We start from the raw sequence: 14,834 nt of genomic DNA, 5'->3' as shown, positions 1-14,834 counted from the left end.
AACCGGCAATCGCTGGGCCATGGGAGCAGATCATGTGAACTTAACCACTCAGCCACGGGGCTGGTCCCTCAGTTTTTTGAAAGTGTCTTAGAATGAGGCACACATTTTTTTAAAAATGTATAGCCCAGAATTTGTTGATCACCTGTTTTCAGATCCTGTATTGGGAGGGTTCTTGTGGATATTGTCTATTGCTGTATAACAAGTTACCCCAAAACTCTGTGGCTTAGAACAACAATAATCATGTATTATCTGTCGTGTTTTCTTTGGGCCAGGAATTCAAAGAGGGCAGAGGAGGGATGGCTTATCTCTGTTCCAGGATGCCGGGGACCTCAGCTGGAACCCTGGAACTTGGAGGCTAGAACCGTTTGAAGGCTTGGTCATCCACACATCTAATGGTTGAGACTGGCTGATGACAAAGGGCCAGCTGGAACACCCCAAGGGGCCTCCCTGTGTGACCTGGGCTTCCTCGCAGCATGGGGGCTAGGATCAAAGGGCAAGCTTCCCCAGACAGAGAACCAGTGAAAACCTCATTGCCTGTTATGCCCTGGCCATAAACCACACAGCCTCACTTCGGCCACATTCTGTTGGTTGGTGCAGTTACAAAGATCTGCCTGAATTCCTCCCAAGAGGAGGGAACGCGGACCCCACCTTTCCTGGCACAGTGTAAGAGGAGCATTTGAGATGTGATATGTATCCGTACACACTGGTGTCACCAGCTTTGGAAGATACAATTAGCCACATTGTGCTTCGTCTCAGTTAATCCTCACCCCCCCCAAAAAAATCTATGAAGGAGATGTTCTTAGACCTATTTTACGGCGTCAGACACCTAGTAAGTGACGGCAGAGGGACTCTGACCCAGTGTCCAAGCCCTTAACCATCAAACTGCTCTTCCTGCCAGAGGCTATATTGCTTTATCTATGACATATGCTGGAGTTCACGTTTTAGGTCTCTTTATGAATATGCCCAGGTTCCTAGAGAAAAGGTAATTTCTTATTACAGGAGCATTGGGTTCTCTGCTCCTTCTATACTCAGGGCTGGAGCTTCAGGAGCAGGCTGTGTAGAAATATGGTGTCAGGCTGGGCAGTACAAAGTATACATGCAGCCCAGTGTAGACATCCAGAGCTTCGTGCGCCCCCAAAGAATAAGCCCAAGAGTCCCCACAAAATGGCCAGTGCACTTGGCACAGGAAATGGCCACCGCTTGGACCTTGTCCAGCTGACCATCAGCCCAAGTATTTTTATTTATTTATTTATTTATTTATTTTGCTGAGGAAGATTCGCCCTGAGCTAACATCCATTGCCAATCTTCCTCTCTGTGTTGGTGAGCTGCAGCCACAGCATGGCCACTAACAGACAAGTGGTATAAATCTGTACCCGGGAACCGAATCCAGGCTGCCCAAGAGGAGCATGTGGAACTTAACCACTAGGCCAAGTATTATGGGTAGCCCACCTGCAAGATGGCCCCCAGTGATCCCCACCTCCTCATAGTCACGCCCTTGTGGAATCTCCTCCCACACTCTACCAGGGTTGGTCTATGTGACCAGTGGCGTTCAGCAGATGGGCTGAGACATCACTTCTAAGATTTGGTTTTAAAATACTGTGGCTTCTGTCTTGAGCTCACTCTCTCTCCTCACTCACAGACGAAGTCAGCTGCCATGTTGTGAGGACACACAGGCAGGTTATGGAACACCTACACAGCAAGGAGCTGAGCCCTCTGGCCAACAGCCAATGAGGACCCGAAGCCTGCCGACACCCATGTGAGGGGGTTTGGAAGCGACTTCTGGAGCCGCAGCTGATGACTGCAGCTCCAGTGAACAGCCTGGCTGCAGCCTCAGCTGAGCTGCCCCTGGATTCCTGACACTGGGAACCACTTAAGATAACAAATGCTTACTGCTTTAAACTGTTCCTGTAGGGGCCATTTGTTACGCGGTAATAGTATCTGTGTAGTAGGAGAGCTGGGGCCCTGGAGACGGGCAGACTGCATTTAAATCCTGGCTCCACCACTCCCGGGGTAAATAGCATGACCTCTGTGAGCCTCAGGTCCCTCGTGAGCAAAAATGGGGATAACACTTATTCTAAAGGCTAAGGATCAAAGGGAAAAAGTTAGAACAGGGAATAGTCCTCTTCTTCCTTCTCTCTCTCTCTCTTTTCTTTTTTGAGGAAGATTAGCCCTGAGCTAACAGCCTCCACCAATCCTCCTCTTTTTGCTGAGGAAGATTGGCCCTGAGCTAACATCTGTGCCCATCTTCCTCTACTTTATATGTGGGACACTTGCCACCGCACTGCTTGACGAGTGGTGTGTAGGTCCACACCCAGGATCCAAACCTTCGAACCCCAGGCCACCGAAGCAGAGTGCGCAAACTTAACCACTACGCTACAGGGCCGGCCCCCTCTCCTTCCTTCTCAACATTTTAAAGCTGGAGTCAAGAATTCCCTTGGAACAAGTTGCTCTGTGATAATAATAATAGGTGATAATTGCACAACCAGCATTGTGATAATAATAATCATTCCCTGTTTCACCCCAGGCAATGTGCCAAGCGCTTAAATTTCAGGTATGAGCCTCTGGTACTGTTATTTCCGGCTATGTTTTTATTCTTTCTTTAGATACATTAGAAAGATTGTAGCATTAATAGTAGCATATTATGTATGTTTGAATTTTGTTTTACAGAAACGATACTTTAAAAAACCCTATCTACTTATAGTATAAGAAAGCAGTTAAATTATGGAACGAAACATGTCCGTCTTTCAGCTGCTTCCCGTATACATACGATCATTCAATAATCCATAAATGAGTATTTATAAGGTACTCATTATACCCAAGATATTGTCCTCGGTACCACGAGGTATGAAAAATAGTCGAAGGAATCGTCTCTGTCCTCAAGGAATTTACAGACTTCTTAAGACAAAATAACATGAAAACCTAACTACTATAAGATATCCTGTTAGTGAAGCCGCAAGGAAGTAAATGACTAATGCAGCCAGTTAGGTTGGCTTTGAAGGTGTGTGTATCTGGATCGGAGTAATAGAACAAATGACAGTAACAGCTGACCCTATGTAGTGCTAAAGACCTTGTGTGCGTCAGCTCACTTAATCCTCACAACGCTAGGAGGTAGTACTGTGGGTATCAACGGCTTCTGGAGAGGTGAAACTCAAGCTCAGAGAGCTTCAGTAACTTGTCCAAGGTCATGGAGTTAGTGAATAGCAAAGCTGGGCCTGAGCCCCGGCAGTCCCGCTCCACACCCTGGGCTCTGAACTGCTGTACGAAGCTTCCACGGCCTCATCGATGACGCATTTTTCACTCTACTTAACATTTTCTCACCACCCAGCCAAATCCCAAGACGACAGAACAGAAATCTCTTAGGAAATGCAAAATCACTTTAAATTAACTCAAGTTAATATCAAATCAACAAAACTTGATCTGAATTAGTCCCCAAGTTATGATTCTTAACCTTTAGGGGTCAGGGCCCCCTCTGAAAATCTGACAATTAAGGCCCCTCTTCCCAGAAAGATGTGTGTATATATATACACACACACAAATATAAAGTGTGCAGAATCTCAAGGATTCCCTGAACCCCGGGGAGGAAACCTAAGTTAACACCTCCTGATCTCACAATTTCCAGAGCAAGATAAGGCCCCTCCAGATACAACAGGTCTGCAGGAGGGGACGGGGGTGAGGTGAGGGGGGAAGAGGGGTCATACCCGGGTCCCAAGGTCCTCCCATTAGCACAGACGATCCAGGGGGCTGGGGCAGAAAGCTGCTCTGCCTACACGCATATTCAAATCACAAACTTTCTCTTCAACCATATACAATTTGTTGAATAAGCATTGGAGTTCCTGGCAAGCTTTGTGGTCTGGGAATGGTGATGCTCTCCTTCTGCCAGCATGGCGGGGAGCAGACTGTGGGTGGGGCCTCCTAGTCGAAAGCTGTGCCACCAGATGGTGTTGCTGCTGCCCCACCAACTCTCAGGTGTCACTGGCAGGGGGGGTGGTGAGAAGCCACTTCCAGCCTCGGGGCCAAGAATAAAACAGAATTAACCTAACTCCGTGTGTACTGGGGAGTCAAAAGCATAAGAGATAGTCTTCTTTCCCCTCATTCTGAGTTTAGCGGCAGTGTTTCTCTCCTCTCTAATTTTCTTCTGTGCAAGGAACAAGACACAGACAACATGGTGTAATAGTGAAGAATGAGTTTAGGAGGCAGATGTGGTTTCAAATCCTAGCTTCACCACTCACTCGGGCAAGTTACTTAGCAGCTCTGAACCTCTGATTTCTACTCCAGAAAATGTGAGAGCTGACGTTTGTATTGCAGAATTGTTGTGAGGATTAAATAAGACAATACACTTAAGTTCCTGGCACATAATAAGCGCTTAACAAGCAGTCACTAAAACCAAACCTCAAAGGGTTTCTGGCTATCAAATCTGCATGGAGATTAACAGCCCTCTTAGATGGGTGTGTTTAAGTCCTTGATTGTCAAGAGGTATTGTGATCTCAAGGAAATACAAAAGACCCATAAATCCTAAACCCTCTAGGTCAGAAGCCATGACTGCCTCCTTAGATTCCCCACCATTCCTGGCTTGGTGCTTGGTGAACAATGGAATGTTGGCAGATACATGTGGGCCAGAGGTGCTCTGGGACAGCCAGGATGCCTGAAGAAATTAACACTGTAGGGCGGACTTCCTGATCACCGTCATAAGAGAGGGTCAAAGTTAGCCTATGACTACCTCCAAGAGCACTGTAGGGGAGAGGCTGGTCTTTGGGAGTTTTCTGCAATCCTTTCTTCCCTGAAAGCAGTCAGCTCTAAAGCACCTTTGGGTGGGCTCTTCATCTCTTTGCTTGGAGGCAAGGGTGAGCCTTGGGGAAATCAGCTGGATTTATTTATTTCCTGCATCTGTTTTTTTTTTTAAAAGATTGGCATCTGAGCTAACATCTGTTGCCAATCTTTTTTCTTCTTCTTCTTCTCCCCAAGGCCCCCAGTACATAGTTGCATATTCTAGTTGTGCGTGCCTTCGGTTGTGGCATGTGGGACTCCGCCTCAGCATGGCCAAACAAGCGGTGCCACATCCACGCCCAGGATCCAAACCGGGGAAACCCTGGGCCGCCGAAGCCGAGTGCGCGAACTTAACTACCCGGCCACGGGGCCGGCCCGATATCCTGCATCTTTAAAGCAAAGAAACAAAAAAGAGTTTGAAGAGGACTTATAATAAAAGACATGTAATAATCTTAACAAAATAGAACCCAGGATTGAGAGAAAAAGGAGAAGCAGATATGATAACCCTAAAACGTACCACAGTTGTAAATTGCACTCTATGTTTCTTGAATAAAAAGAGTTAGTTTCACAGCTCTCGTCAGAAAAAATAAAATGCCAATTTGTAGGGGGAGACACAACTTTTTCCTGGTACTAAATCCTGGTGAAAATTTCTTTTTTTTTAAATTGAGGTTACATTGGTTTATACCATTATATAAATTTCAGGTGTGCATCATTAGATTTCGACTTCTGTATAGACTGCATCGTTTTCACCACCAAAAGTCTGGTTTCCATCTGTGACTGTACGCATGCGCCCCTTTACCCCTTCCGCCCTCCTCACCTTTCCCTTCCCCTCTGGTAACCACCAATCTGTTCTCTGTATCTACATGTTTGTCTATTTTCCACGTATGAGTGAAGTCCTGGGTAATTGTGTTTCTTCACTTGACTTATTTCCCTTAGCATAATACCTTCAAGGTCCATCCATGTTGTTGCAAATGGCAACATTTCATCTTTTTTATGGCTGAGTAGTATTCCGTTGTATATATACCACATCTTCTTTATCCATTCATCCCTTGATGGAAGCAACTTAGGTTGCTTCCAAGTCTTGGCTATTGTGAATAATACTGCAATGAACATAGCAGTGCATATATCTTTTCAAATTAGGATTTTCATGTTCTTTGGCTAAATATCCAGAAGTGGAATAGCTCGATCATATGGTATTTCTATTTTTATTTTATTTATTTATTTTTTGGTGAGGAAGATTGTCCCTGAGCTAACATCTGTGCCAACCTTCCTCTGTTTTGTATGTGGGATGCTGCCACAGCATGGCTTGATGAGCAGTGTGTAGGTCCGCCTCTGGGATCCAAACTCTTGAACCCCAGGCCACTGAAGCAGAGCATGCAAACTTAACCACTACGCCACTAGGCCAGCCCCTATTTTTAATTTTTTGAGAAATTTCCATACTGTTTTCCATCGTGGCTGCATCAATTTACAATCTGATGAAAATCTCTTATATGGACTGTACCTAGGGAACTGGTGTCGTGCCAGATCCTGTCCTCAACAACTGTTTCACAGGAAACAGATGGTTTTCGTGTGGCTATTTATTATAATGACCTGAAATAAAACACCACCTCAAGGGAGATGATCAGACAACCCCAGAATGGGGGACATTCTAACGTGGCTTAGTGTCTTTCAAAAGTCAATATCATGAAAATAAAAGCTGGGGAGAAAGTGTTCAAGATTCAAGGATACAAGATACTGGAGAGACAACCATTCTGAGTGCATGAATCTTGATTGGTGAAGAAAACCATCGTAAGACATTTCGGTGATAGTCTAAGAAATTTGAATATGGACTGATTATTTATTAGACGATATACTGTTAGGTATGATAATGGTATGGTGGCTGGATAAAAGAATGTCTTTTTATTTATTCATTTATTTTTGGAGATGTATCCTGAGGTATTTCAAGGTAACTTTGAAATGATTCCAAAATTAGACGTTTAAATATATACACAAATGAATGATATTTGACAGAATGTTAACCAGTCTGGAATTTAGGTGAGCGATACATGAGCTGATAGGTATTCTACTATGTGGTTGAGTCTTTTCACAATAAGAAGTGAGAAAAAGAAGACACAGGGGAGAATCTCAGAGGAGCATGTACCCTACAGTGCCAGAGGGAAAAGCCCACAGACCACCCTGGGCTCACCAGGCTGGGAGGCATGAACTTGTCACGGGCTGAGTTATGTCTCCACGAGAATTCATCTGTTGAAGTCTTAACCCCCAGGGCCTCAGAAGGTAACGGTATTTGGAGACGGGATCTAAAATGAAGCCGTTAGGATGGGCTCTAATCCATGTGACTGGTATCCTTATAGGAGGAGGAGATTTCAACACAGATGCACACAGGAATGATGACGTGAAGACACAGGAATAAGGCAGCCATCCTCAAACAAGGAGCGAGGCCCAGAACACAGCCTTCTCCCTGGCCCTCGGAAGGAACCACCCCTGCTGACGCCTTGATCGCGAACTTCCGGCCTCTGGAACCATGAGAAGATAAATTTCTGTTGTTTAAGCCTGCTGGCTGAGGTACTTTGTTAAGGCAGCCTTGGCAAGCTAATATGGGATTCCTTAATTTGCCACCTAAGCCCAGGGGTCTGTTCCCGCATCCCCACCCCGGCCCTGTCCCTCGACACTGCAGCCTGGTAACTGCAGAGTCCACGCACGCCGGGCAGGCCACGACAGCGAGGCCCAGGCGCCCCAGAAAACAGAGCTTCAGCTCCTGGGGGAACAGTGGCCCCAAACAGGCTGCTGGCACCCACAGCTCCCAAATCGCAGAGCTTGGCGCATCGGAACAGCTGCCATCTGAGTCTGACACATGTTGGTCCTTTACTTTTCCTAAGTGCTTCCTGGTTTTTCTGCCTGAAAAATTAACAAGCCGTGTGTGTGTGTGTGCATGTGTGCGTGCGTGTTGGGGGAGAGAGAATCTAGCTACAAAGCCCTACAGCTAACATTTATGTATGCTAATTAATGATTAATATTTAACACAGATTTAGAATTGAGATTCAGGTGGCATGCTGCCATACTCAGTTGTGAAATATTTAAGTAACTTCACACTTGTTGATAAACAACATTGCCCTCCTCAGCACCCCAGCCCCTCTGCAAACTCCCACAATCCAGCAACTAATGGGTTAACGAGTGGCACCGAAAGGCCCTCCACAACTGTTTCCAGCACCGTCTTACCCTCCATTCTGGTAAGAAGGAGGAGGTAAGAAGGATGCGGTCTCTGCCCTTACTAGTTGTTACATGCTTTCAAAGTTATGGACTTAGTATGCTCCCAGTACTGTCCGCTGAGTTCTTTATGATACATTATTTCACAACTCCAAAGCATATACTGTTATTATTTCCTTTTGCGTATGAAAAAACTGAGGCTAGGAGAAATTAAGTAATTAGACCAAGTTCACAGGCAGAGTTCGGAACCACTGCTCCGTATTTTCTGGCTGTATCCCCTGGAACTGATGTGTCAGAATTCTTTTATCCTCGGAAGAGGGCAGAGCAGAGCAGCCAAAAAGAGTTCAGAGGCTGCAGCCCCAGGTCCCGGGGAGTCTGGGTGTTCTAGGGGCTCCCCTTTTCTCCAGGCAAGATCTCCCCAAATGAAACCACTGATAGAGGTGCCACGTCATGGTAAAAACTCACAAAGGACAAGGAGTCCTGCAGCCAATCAGCTTTCTGAAGCTGCGCCGTGGTTCCGGGCTCCCCTCGCTGTGGGAACTCAAGAGTACCCTCACCTGCATTTTCGGTACCTCTTGGAGGGCGAGGAGGGGCTGAGCAGGTGGCTATGACCCACTTTGACCTCCCAAAGTGGTAGCAAAGGTCTGCACAGCTGTCTGAGGAACACCTGGACACCTTCTTGTCCCTGAGAATTTTGCTGGAGGAGCCTGGCCCTCAAGTCCCTGACAAGGCCTGGTCACTCACTGGACACTCGTTCAGGCCGTACAGTACAGGGGGTCACCTCCTTTCCCCCTTGCCCCTGCCTCCTGATTTCCTGGGGACCTTCTAACTTTGCTTTTGCCTTTCCCATGACCCTCCACCCCTGTGCGACCTGAAGACTCTATAACCCTAAAAACGAGTCCTGCTAACCAGCTGACAGGGGTACAACAGCACTTGGAAAGCAAAGTCAGGGGAGTGAAACCAGAAGAAAACCTATTCATGAGACAAGCAGCTGGCAGCTGGAAACCAGAAGGAGAGAGAAAGGAAGGCCAATTCCTACCTCCTACAGGACCCGATTAACTGGGCACTCAGAGCAAGAGGCACTCGACCTGCCCCAGACCCCTCCCTCCCCTGATGAGGGTGGTGAAGCCAAGTACAGCTGCCACATGCTCCCCAGCAGGGCTCAGAGGAGCTGTGAGAGGGAAAGCAGTGCACAGGAGGGGTGGGGAGGACCAGCCTGGCTTCAGCAGTCAGGAGATGCTCTTCATCTAATTCCGTTTCCAATTAAACACCAAAGAAATATTTCTGAGGGCATACGTTATTGTTGAATAATTTTATCCATTTTAAAATTTCACAAGTATAGTATATTTTCACTGAAGAAAAAACCAGAAAAATAAAAAGAAGAGAGAAGATCACCCATAATCCAACAATGATATAACCACTTTCAACATTTAGCATCCACATGCTTTTCCCATAAAAAGCTAGATGCTCCTGTACGTATCCTCAGTGAAAGATCGTGAGCACCTTTCCACGTCCGTACAGCCACGCCTACCACTCCCTTTTAAGGGCTGCAGTGTGTTTCAGTATACAGATAAAAGATAATCGTTTGAGCCAATCCCCTACTGTAGTGCATTTGGGTCATTTCTGATGGAATTTAAATTCTCTCTTTCATGAAGGAGCAGACACTGAGACTAGAGGGGGTGATATCCTAGCCTTTTATAGTTCTCAACTCCGTCCTCCCCCTCACTCACCGTCTCACTCCTATCTGACTGCTCTGCATTCATCCATTGTGTTCCCTTACCCCCGACCTCAGGATGAGTCCAGGTGTTTTTCTGCACGAGCCGTGTCCAGAAATGGAGCCATGTCCAGACTTTGTTGTCCGGGCCACAGCGTCCTCTCTTACTTGGCCTTCCACCTCTTAGCCCTCAGAGATACTGGAAGACAGCAGAGACTAAAAGGGCGGCTTCAGCTAGGCTTTGTTTCCAGCATCTTGTATTTCATTAGTGGAAGCTCACTTACCAATGACACTGTTGGAATCACCCTGCCTGAGTTAGAGTTTCTGCCTGGTTAGACACCGGGCCCTGGGACTTCCTAGCGGAGGGGGGGGTGGGGGAGGGGGGTGGGGGGGTTGGGGGGGAGGCATGTGAAAACACTCCTGCAATGCAAGAGGGCTGAGAGGGGCAGGGAGGAAGCGATGTCAAGGAGGGAGCACACATGCACATGTGCGAGTGCGCACGCGTGCACACACACACACACAGCCACACTCCAGAGCTTTGCACATAGGAGATAAGAAGCGTTCACAAGGAGACAGAAGTTGTGTCTTATTCATTTTGGCGGGAGAGAAGCCAGGACCTAGGGACTAAATACAAGTATCTATTTTGCCCCAATAGGAAGAATGCCAGTGTCACCAGCATCCTGCGGGTGCTGAGCCAGCTTTGGGCTGAGCTGTGTTGTCAGATATATATTTTACACCATTGCAACCTCTTCCTTTTTCCTGATCTCCACGATGTTGCTTTAAGGCCTCTCCCTTTTCTCATTTCCTCACTGGGACATCAAGAACACTCTTAAGACAACAATGTACCTTTAAATGATTAAGATACAACTTCTGAGGGAAAAAGAAATGAGGTAGGGGTCAGGGGAGGCCACTCCTGCTTTGGGCAATTAAAGGGAGGCAGGAGAAGGGGAGGACATGCCCCTCCCCTCTGGCAGGGAGTGCCCCAATAAAACAGGACAGCCAGGCCCCTGACTTCCCTGTTCCCTTCTCTTAATGGTACCCACCCTCTCCAGATAACCCAGACTTGGAAACCTGAAGCCATCTTTGTCTCTTCTCACACCTAAGCACATGCTCCATTGTCAAGTTCCGTGAGCTGTTTCTTCCCAAACACTTCCCCACTCCCATCCCTTCCTTCGCATCTCCATGGCAACCGCCCTGACTCAGGCCTTCCCGGTTGGACAACAAGCCCAGCCTCCTATTCATCCTCCCACTCCATCTTCTTAACTCCTCCCAGCCCAGTCTCACTGACCAGATTCATGTCCCTAATAGCTGATTTGCATTATGTTGACCTCCTGCTAGAAAACTCTCAGTGGGTCCCCAGGGCCCAGCAGGACAAGCCCCTCACATTAGGGTTTGTCCTGCTCTCTCCCACCCTTTTCTCGCCCTAGCTGATTCCATCCACTTTATGAACATGCCAAGGGATCCAGTTGTGCCTGGAATTCCACCTCTGGACCACCCAGCCTTTCTCACCTTTACCTTTGGGATCAGAATGACCGTTCAAAGCGAGCCTCCATGAATCTTTCCCTTATCTCGTAACCACAAGGGAGCACGCCCTCTTCTATGGCTTTATTCTTTGTACCTGTCACTGCCCTCTGCTTTATTATCTGGTTAATGTCTTATCTGGCCTGTTGGATTACATTTCCTGAAGGGCGAGGCTGGCTGAGTTATGTTGGTCATTGTATTGTTTGCAGCCCTAGGAAATTCTGAAGCTCTGTGAGCTGGCCTGGAAATTACCGAAATGACCCTGGCAGCGGACACTACTGCTGAAGTCACGGTCGGGCGCTGGCCCCGGAAGGCTCAGAGGCTTGCCCACCCCTTGGATTCCCAGGCACGAGAGCAGACACCTGCACTTGCCAAAGGAGATGAGGCTGGTGTTATGGGTTGCCTTGTGCCCGCCCCCCCCCCCAAATTCACATGTTACATGTTGAAGTCCTAACCCCCATCACCTTAGAGTGTGACCTTATTTGGAGACGGAGTCTTTACCAAGGTAATCGGGTTAAATGAGGTCATTTGGGTGGATCCTAATACAATTCGATTGGGGTCCTTATAAAAAGAGGGAAGATGATGTGAAGAACATCATCCACAAGCCAAGGAATCCCGGCGGCTTCCAGAAGCTAGGAGAGAGGCCTGGCACAGATCTCTCCCTCACAGCGCTTAGAAAGAGCCCACCCCGCTGACATCGTGATTTCTGACATCTGGCCTCCAGGCTGTGAGACAGGACATTTCCGTTGTTGTAAGCCAAGCAGTCCGTGCGGCTTTGTCAGGGCAGCCCCAGCTAACTGATGCAGCTGTCTTCCCGGGAAACGTGAGGGGCAAAGCCAAGCCTTTGAGAGCAGGAAAGCAGTTCAGCCCTGGCAGCAGCAAACCCGTGGCAGCAGCTGAGCAGTGTGGCTGGTCAGCCCCTCCGAGGGCAAGGGCCGGCCGTTGGCCAGCCTGACACAGCTCTTTGAAGACAGTGTTTTGCTTCTGCATTTGGGCAGGGGCTGGTGGCCTTAGGGAAGGGGCTGGGAACCCCCATGAAGGGCAGACCCTCCTTCTAGGCTCCGAATGCTTCCAGCCACACTCTTTTAAAGTGAAAGCAGTGGAAGGAGAGATATGGAGCTCAGCCCTGGAAACCCCTCCCTAATCACCACCTTCCAGTGGGCTCCTGGTGCCTCCTTCCTCAGCGGGGGCCCACACGTATGGAAATGCCTCTCCTCCTGACTCAAAGGGGGGTTTCCTGAACCCCCCTTTCCCAAAATATGTCCTCCCACCCCCGGGGAGCCCCAACAGACATGCTGATTAATTAAGATTGATTCCATATAATTAGATTGGCTGCATGGAAGGGCTCCCCACTACACAAAGGCAGAGGGGCCTCACATTAAGACTGGCTGCTGGCAGGAAACAGAAGCCAGAGCTTCTGTCCCCCTGGAGTCAATCCCATAACCTTCTGTAGGGAAGGCAGTAGGCCGGGGCAGGGGAAGAAGCCGGAACAAAAGCATGAGGGTGTGAAAGAGCAACAAGCTCGGGAGGAACCACCTGCCTGGGGCCCAGGGCCACAGAACAGCAACCACCATCACAGCCGACACTCAAGCACCAGGCCCTTGCTACACACACTCGAAACCCACGCTGCCCTGTGCGGCAGCCCCTGGCCACGTGTGGTTATTGGACACTTGAAATGTGCTAGTCTGAAATGAGATGGGTAGTCAGTGTAAACTGCACACCAGACTTTGAATACTTAGCACAAAAAAAGAAATATAAAGGATCTCATTAATATTCTATTTTTTTTAAAGATTTTATTTTTCCTTTTTTCTCCCCAAGTCCCCCCGGTACAGAGCTGTGTATTTTCAGTTGTGGGTCCTTCTAGTTGTGGCATGTGGGATGCTGTCTCAGCGTGGCCTGATGACGGTGCCACATCCGCACCCAGCATCCAAACCGGAGAAATCCTGGGCCACCAAAGTGGAGCGCATGAACTTAACCACCCGGCCAGGGGGCTGTCCCCTAATATTCTTAAAATATTGATTACATGTTAGATGGGTACTATTTTTGTATGCTGTGTTAAATAGATGATATTGCTAAAACTAATTTCACTTCTTTCTTTCTGTCTTTTGCAATACGGTGACCAGAAAAGTTTAAATTGTGTCTTTTTTTTTTTTTTTTTGAGGAAGACTGGCCCTGAGCTAACATCCGTGCCCACCTTCCTCTGCTTTATATGTGGGACGCCTGCCACAGCATGGCTTGATGAGCAGTGTGTAAATCCGCACCCGAGATCCGGGCCAGCGAACCCCAGTCACTGAAGCGGAGCGTGCAAACTTAACCGCTGTGCCACCAGGCTGGCTCCTAACTTACACGTGTCTTGCATTTACATTTCTCTTGGAAGGCACTGCTCTAGGAACAGCATGTGCCTAATGATTAGTACAACCCAGTGGGGTGGTGCTAGTCTCATTTCCGTTTTACAGAGATAGCACTCAGGCCCTGAGATGTTAAGAAACTTGCCCGAGGACACACAGCAAGGAAGAAAAGAAAAAAAATCCAAGGGAGTGCAAGAGTGGCAGCAGAGAGATCTGTAAGGAGGTGAGCAATAAGGATGGCTTAACCAAGGATGGCAGCGACGAGATGGAGAAAAATGAGCAGATTTGAGATGTATTCTTAGGTAGAAATCTTCCCCATGGGTTGTACATGAGGAGCAGTGAGGAGGAGGAGGAAAGGCTGACTCCAGGTGTCTGGCCTGAGGCCACAGGGCCTGAGTGACGCAGGGAAGGAAGCACCGGATACAAGGTTCAAGTCCTAACTTTTCCGTTTCCTGACTGTGTTATCAGGAAGCTATGCCACCTCTCAGGACTCAATTTCCTCAGCAGGAAAACGGGAATAACAGAACCTCTCATAATAGAGTTGTCACTGTGGGGGATCAAAGTTGGCCGCCCCAAAGTGTGTCTCTTTGCCTTGATAGAATGAAAGACTGAAAGAAACTTAGAACTTCCCACCTAACTGCCTAGAGGAATCAGGCCATCACCATAGATATCTCGGGCATCCACAGACTGGGAGGATCCTTGCTAAGCCCGCTCTTATCTAAGTTCTGTCTACCAAACATTTGCTTTTCCATCTCCATGTTAATTGCCTTCCTCCCCTTGGAAGCCCTAAACTGCTACCCCCAACATCCTCCTCCGTCTTTAGCTGAAGATGGTATTTAAGGTGGCAGCTTGGCCATTTTGGCAAGTTACTCCGTTTTCCTGGGTCTCTCCCATGTATACGTGTTATAAAGCTTTGTTTGATTTTCTCCTGTTACTCTGTCTCATGTGAATTTAATTCATAGCCCAGACACAAGGACCCAGAGGATAGAGGATTTGTCTTCCTCCCCTGCATCATGAAAAAGAAATAGATGATGTATATAAAAGTGCTTCATAAATGTTTGCTTGTTAATTGTTTAAAAAGAGAGAGAGTGAGCTTTCAGGATCCAGAAACATTCCTGTCCTCCTTTCTCTTGTCATTTCCCTACTGCTAACTCAATGATTAGCTCTCAGGCCACCTCCCCTGGGAAGCGCAGCAAAGAGAGCACAAGTGGAATGGCTTCTCTCTCCCAGGTAAGCTGCCTCACTGGGCTCCGGCCGCTTCCTCACCAGAGGAGCTGGGCCAG

The 14,834-nt window shown here is 47.9% G+C and overlaps 1 protein-coding gene and 1 long non-coding RNA gene across 2 annotated transcripts in view; one reads left to right on the top strand and one right to left on the bottom strand.

The window, feature by feature from the left end:
* Positions 1-7,254, top strand: part of LHFPL3 (LHFPL tetraspan subfamily member 3) — a 499,890-nt gene extending 492,636 nt beyond the window's left edge. The window contains exon 3 of the mRNA XM_070505559.1: positions 7,116-7,254. Coding sequence (XP_070361660.1) covers positions 7,116-7,174 — 59 coding nt within the window. The 3' untranslated portion in view covers positions 7,175-7,254. The remainder of the gene's footprint in view (positions 1-7,115) is intronic.
* Positions 1-14,834, bottom strand: part of LOC139044848 (uncharacterized) — a 90,706-nt gene that overhangs the window by 32,173 nt on the left and 43,699 nt on the right. The window lies entirely within an intron of this gene.

This window comes from Equus asinus, chromosome 1, assembly GCF_041296235.1.
Source record: "Equus asinus isolate D_3611 breed Donkey chromosome 1, EquAss-T2T_v2, whole genome shotgun sequence".
In the NCBI taxonomy this organism is placed as follows: Eukaryota; Metazoa; Chordata; class Mammalia; order Perissodactyla; family Equidae; genus Equus; species Equus asinus.
The sequence above is the reverse complement of the archived record's forward strand: the minus strand, read 5'-3'. Positions and strand labels throughout refer to the sequence as shown.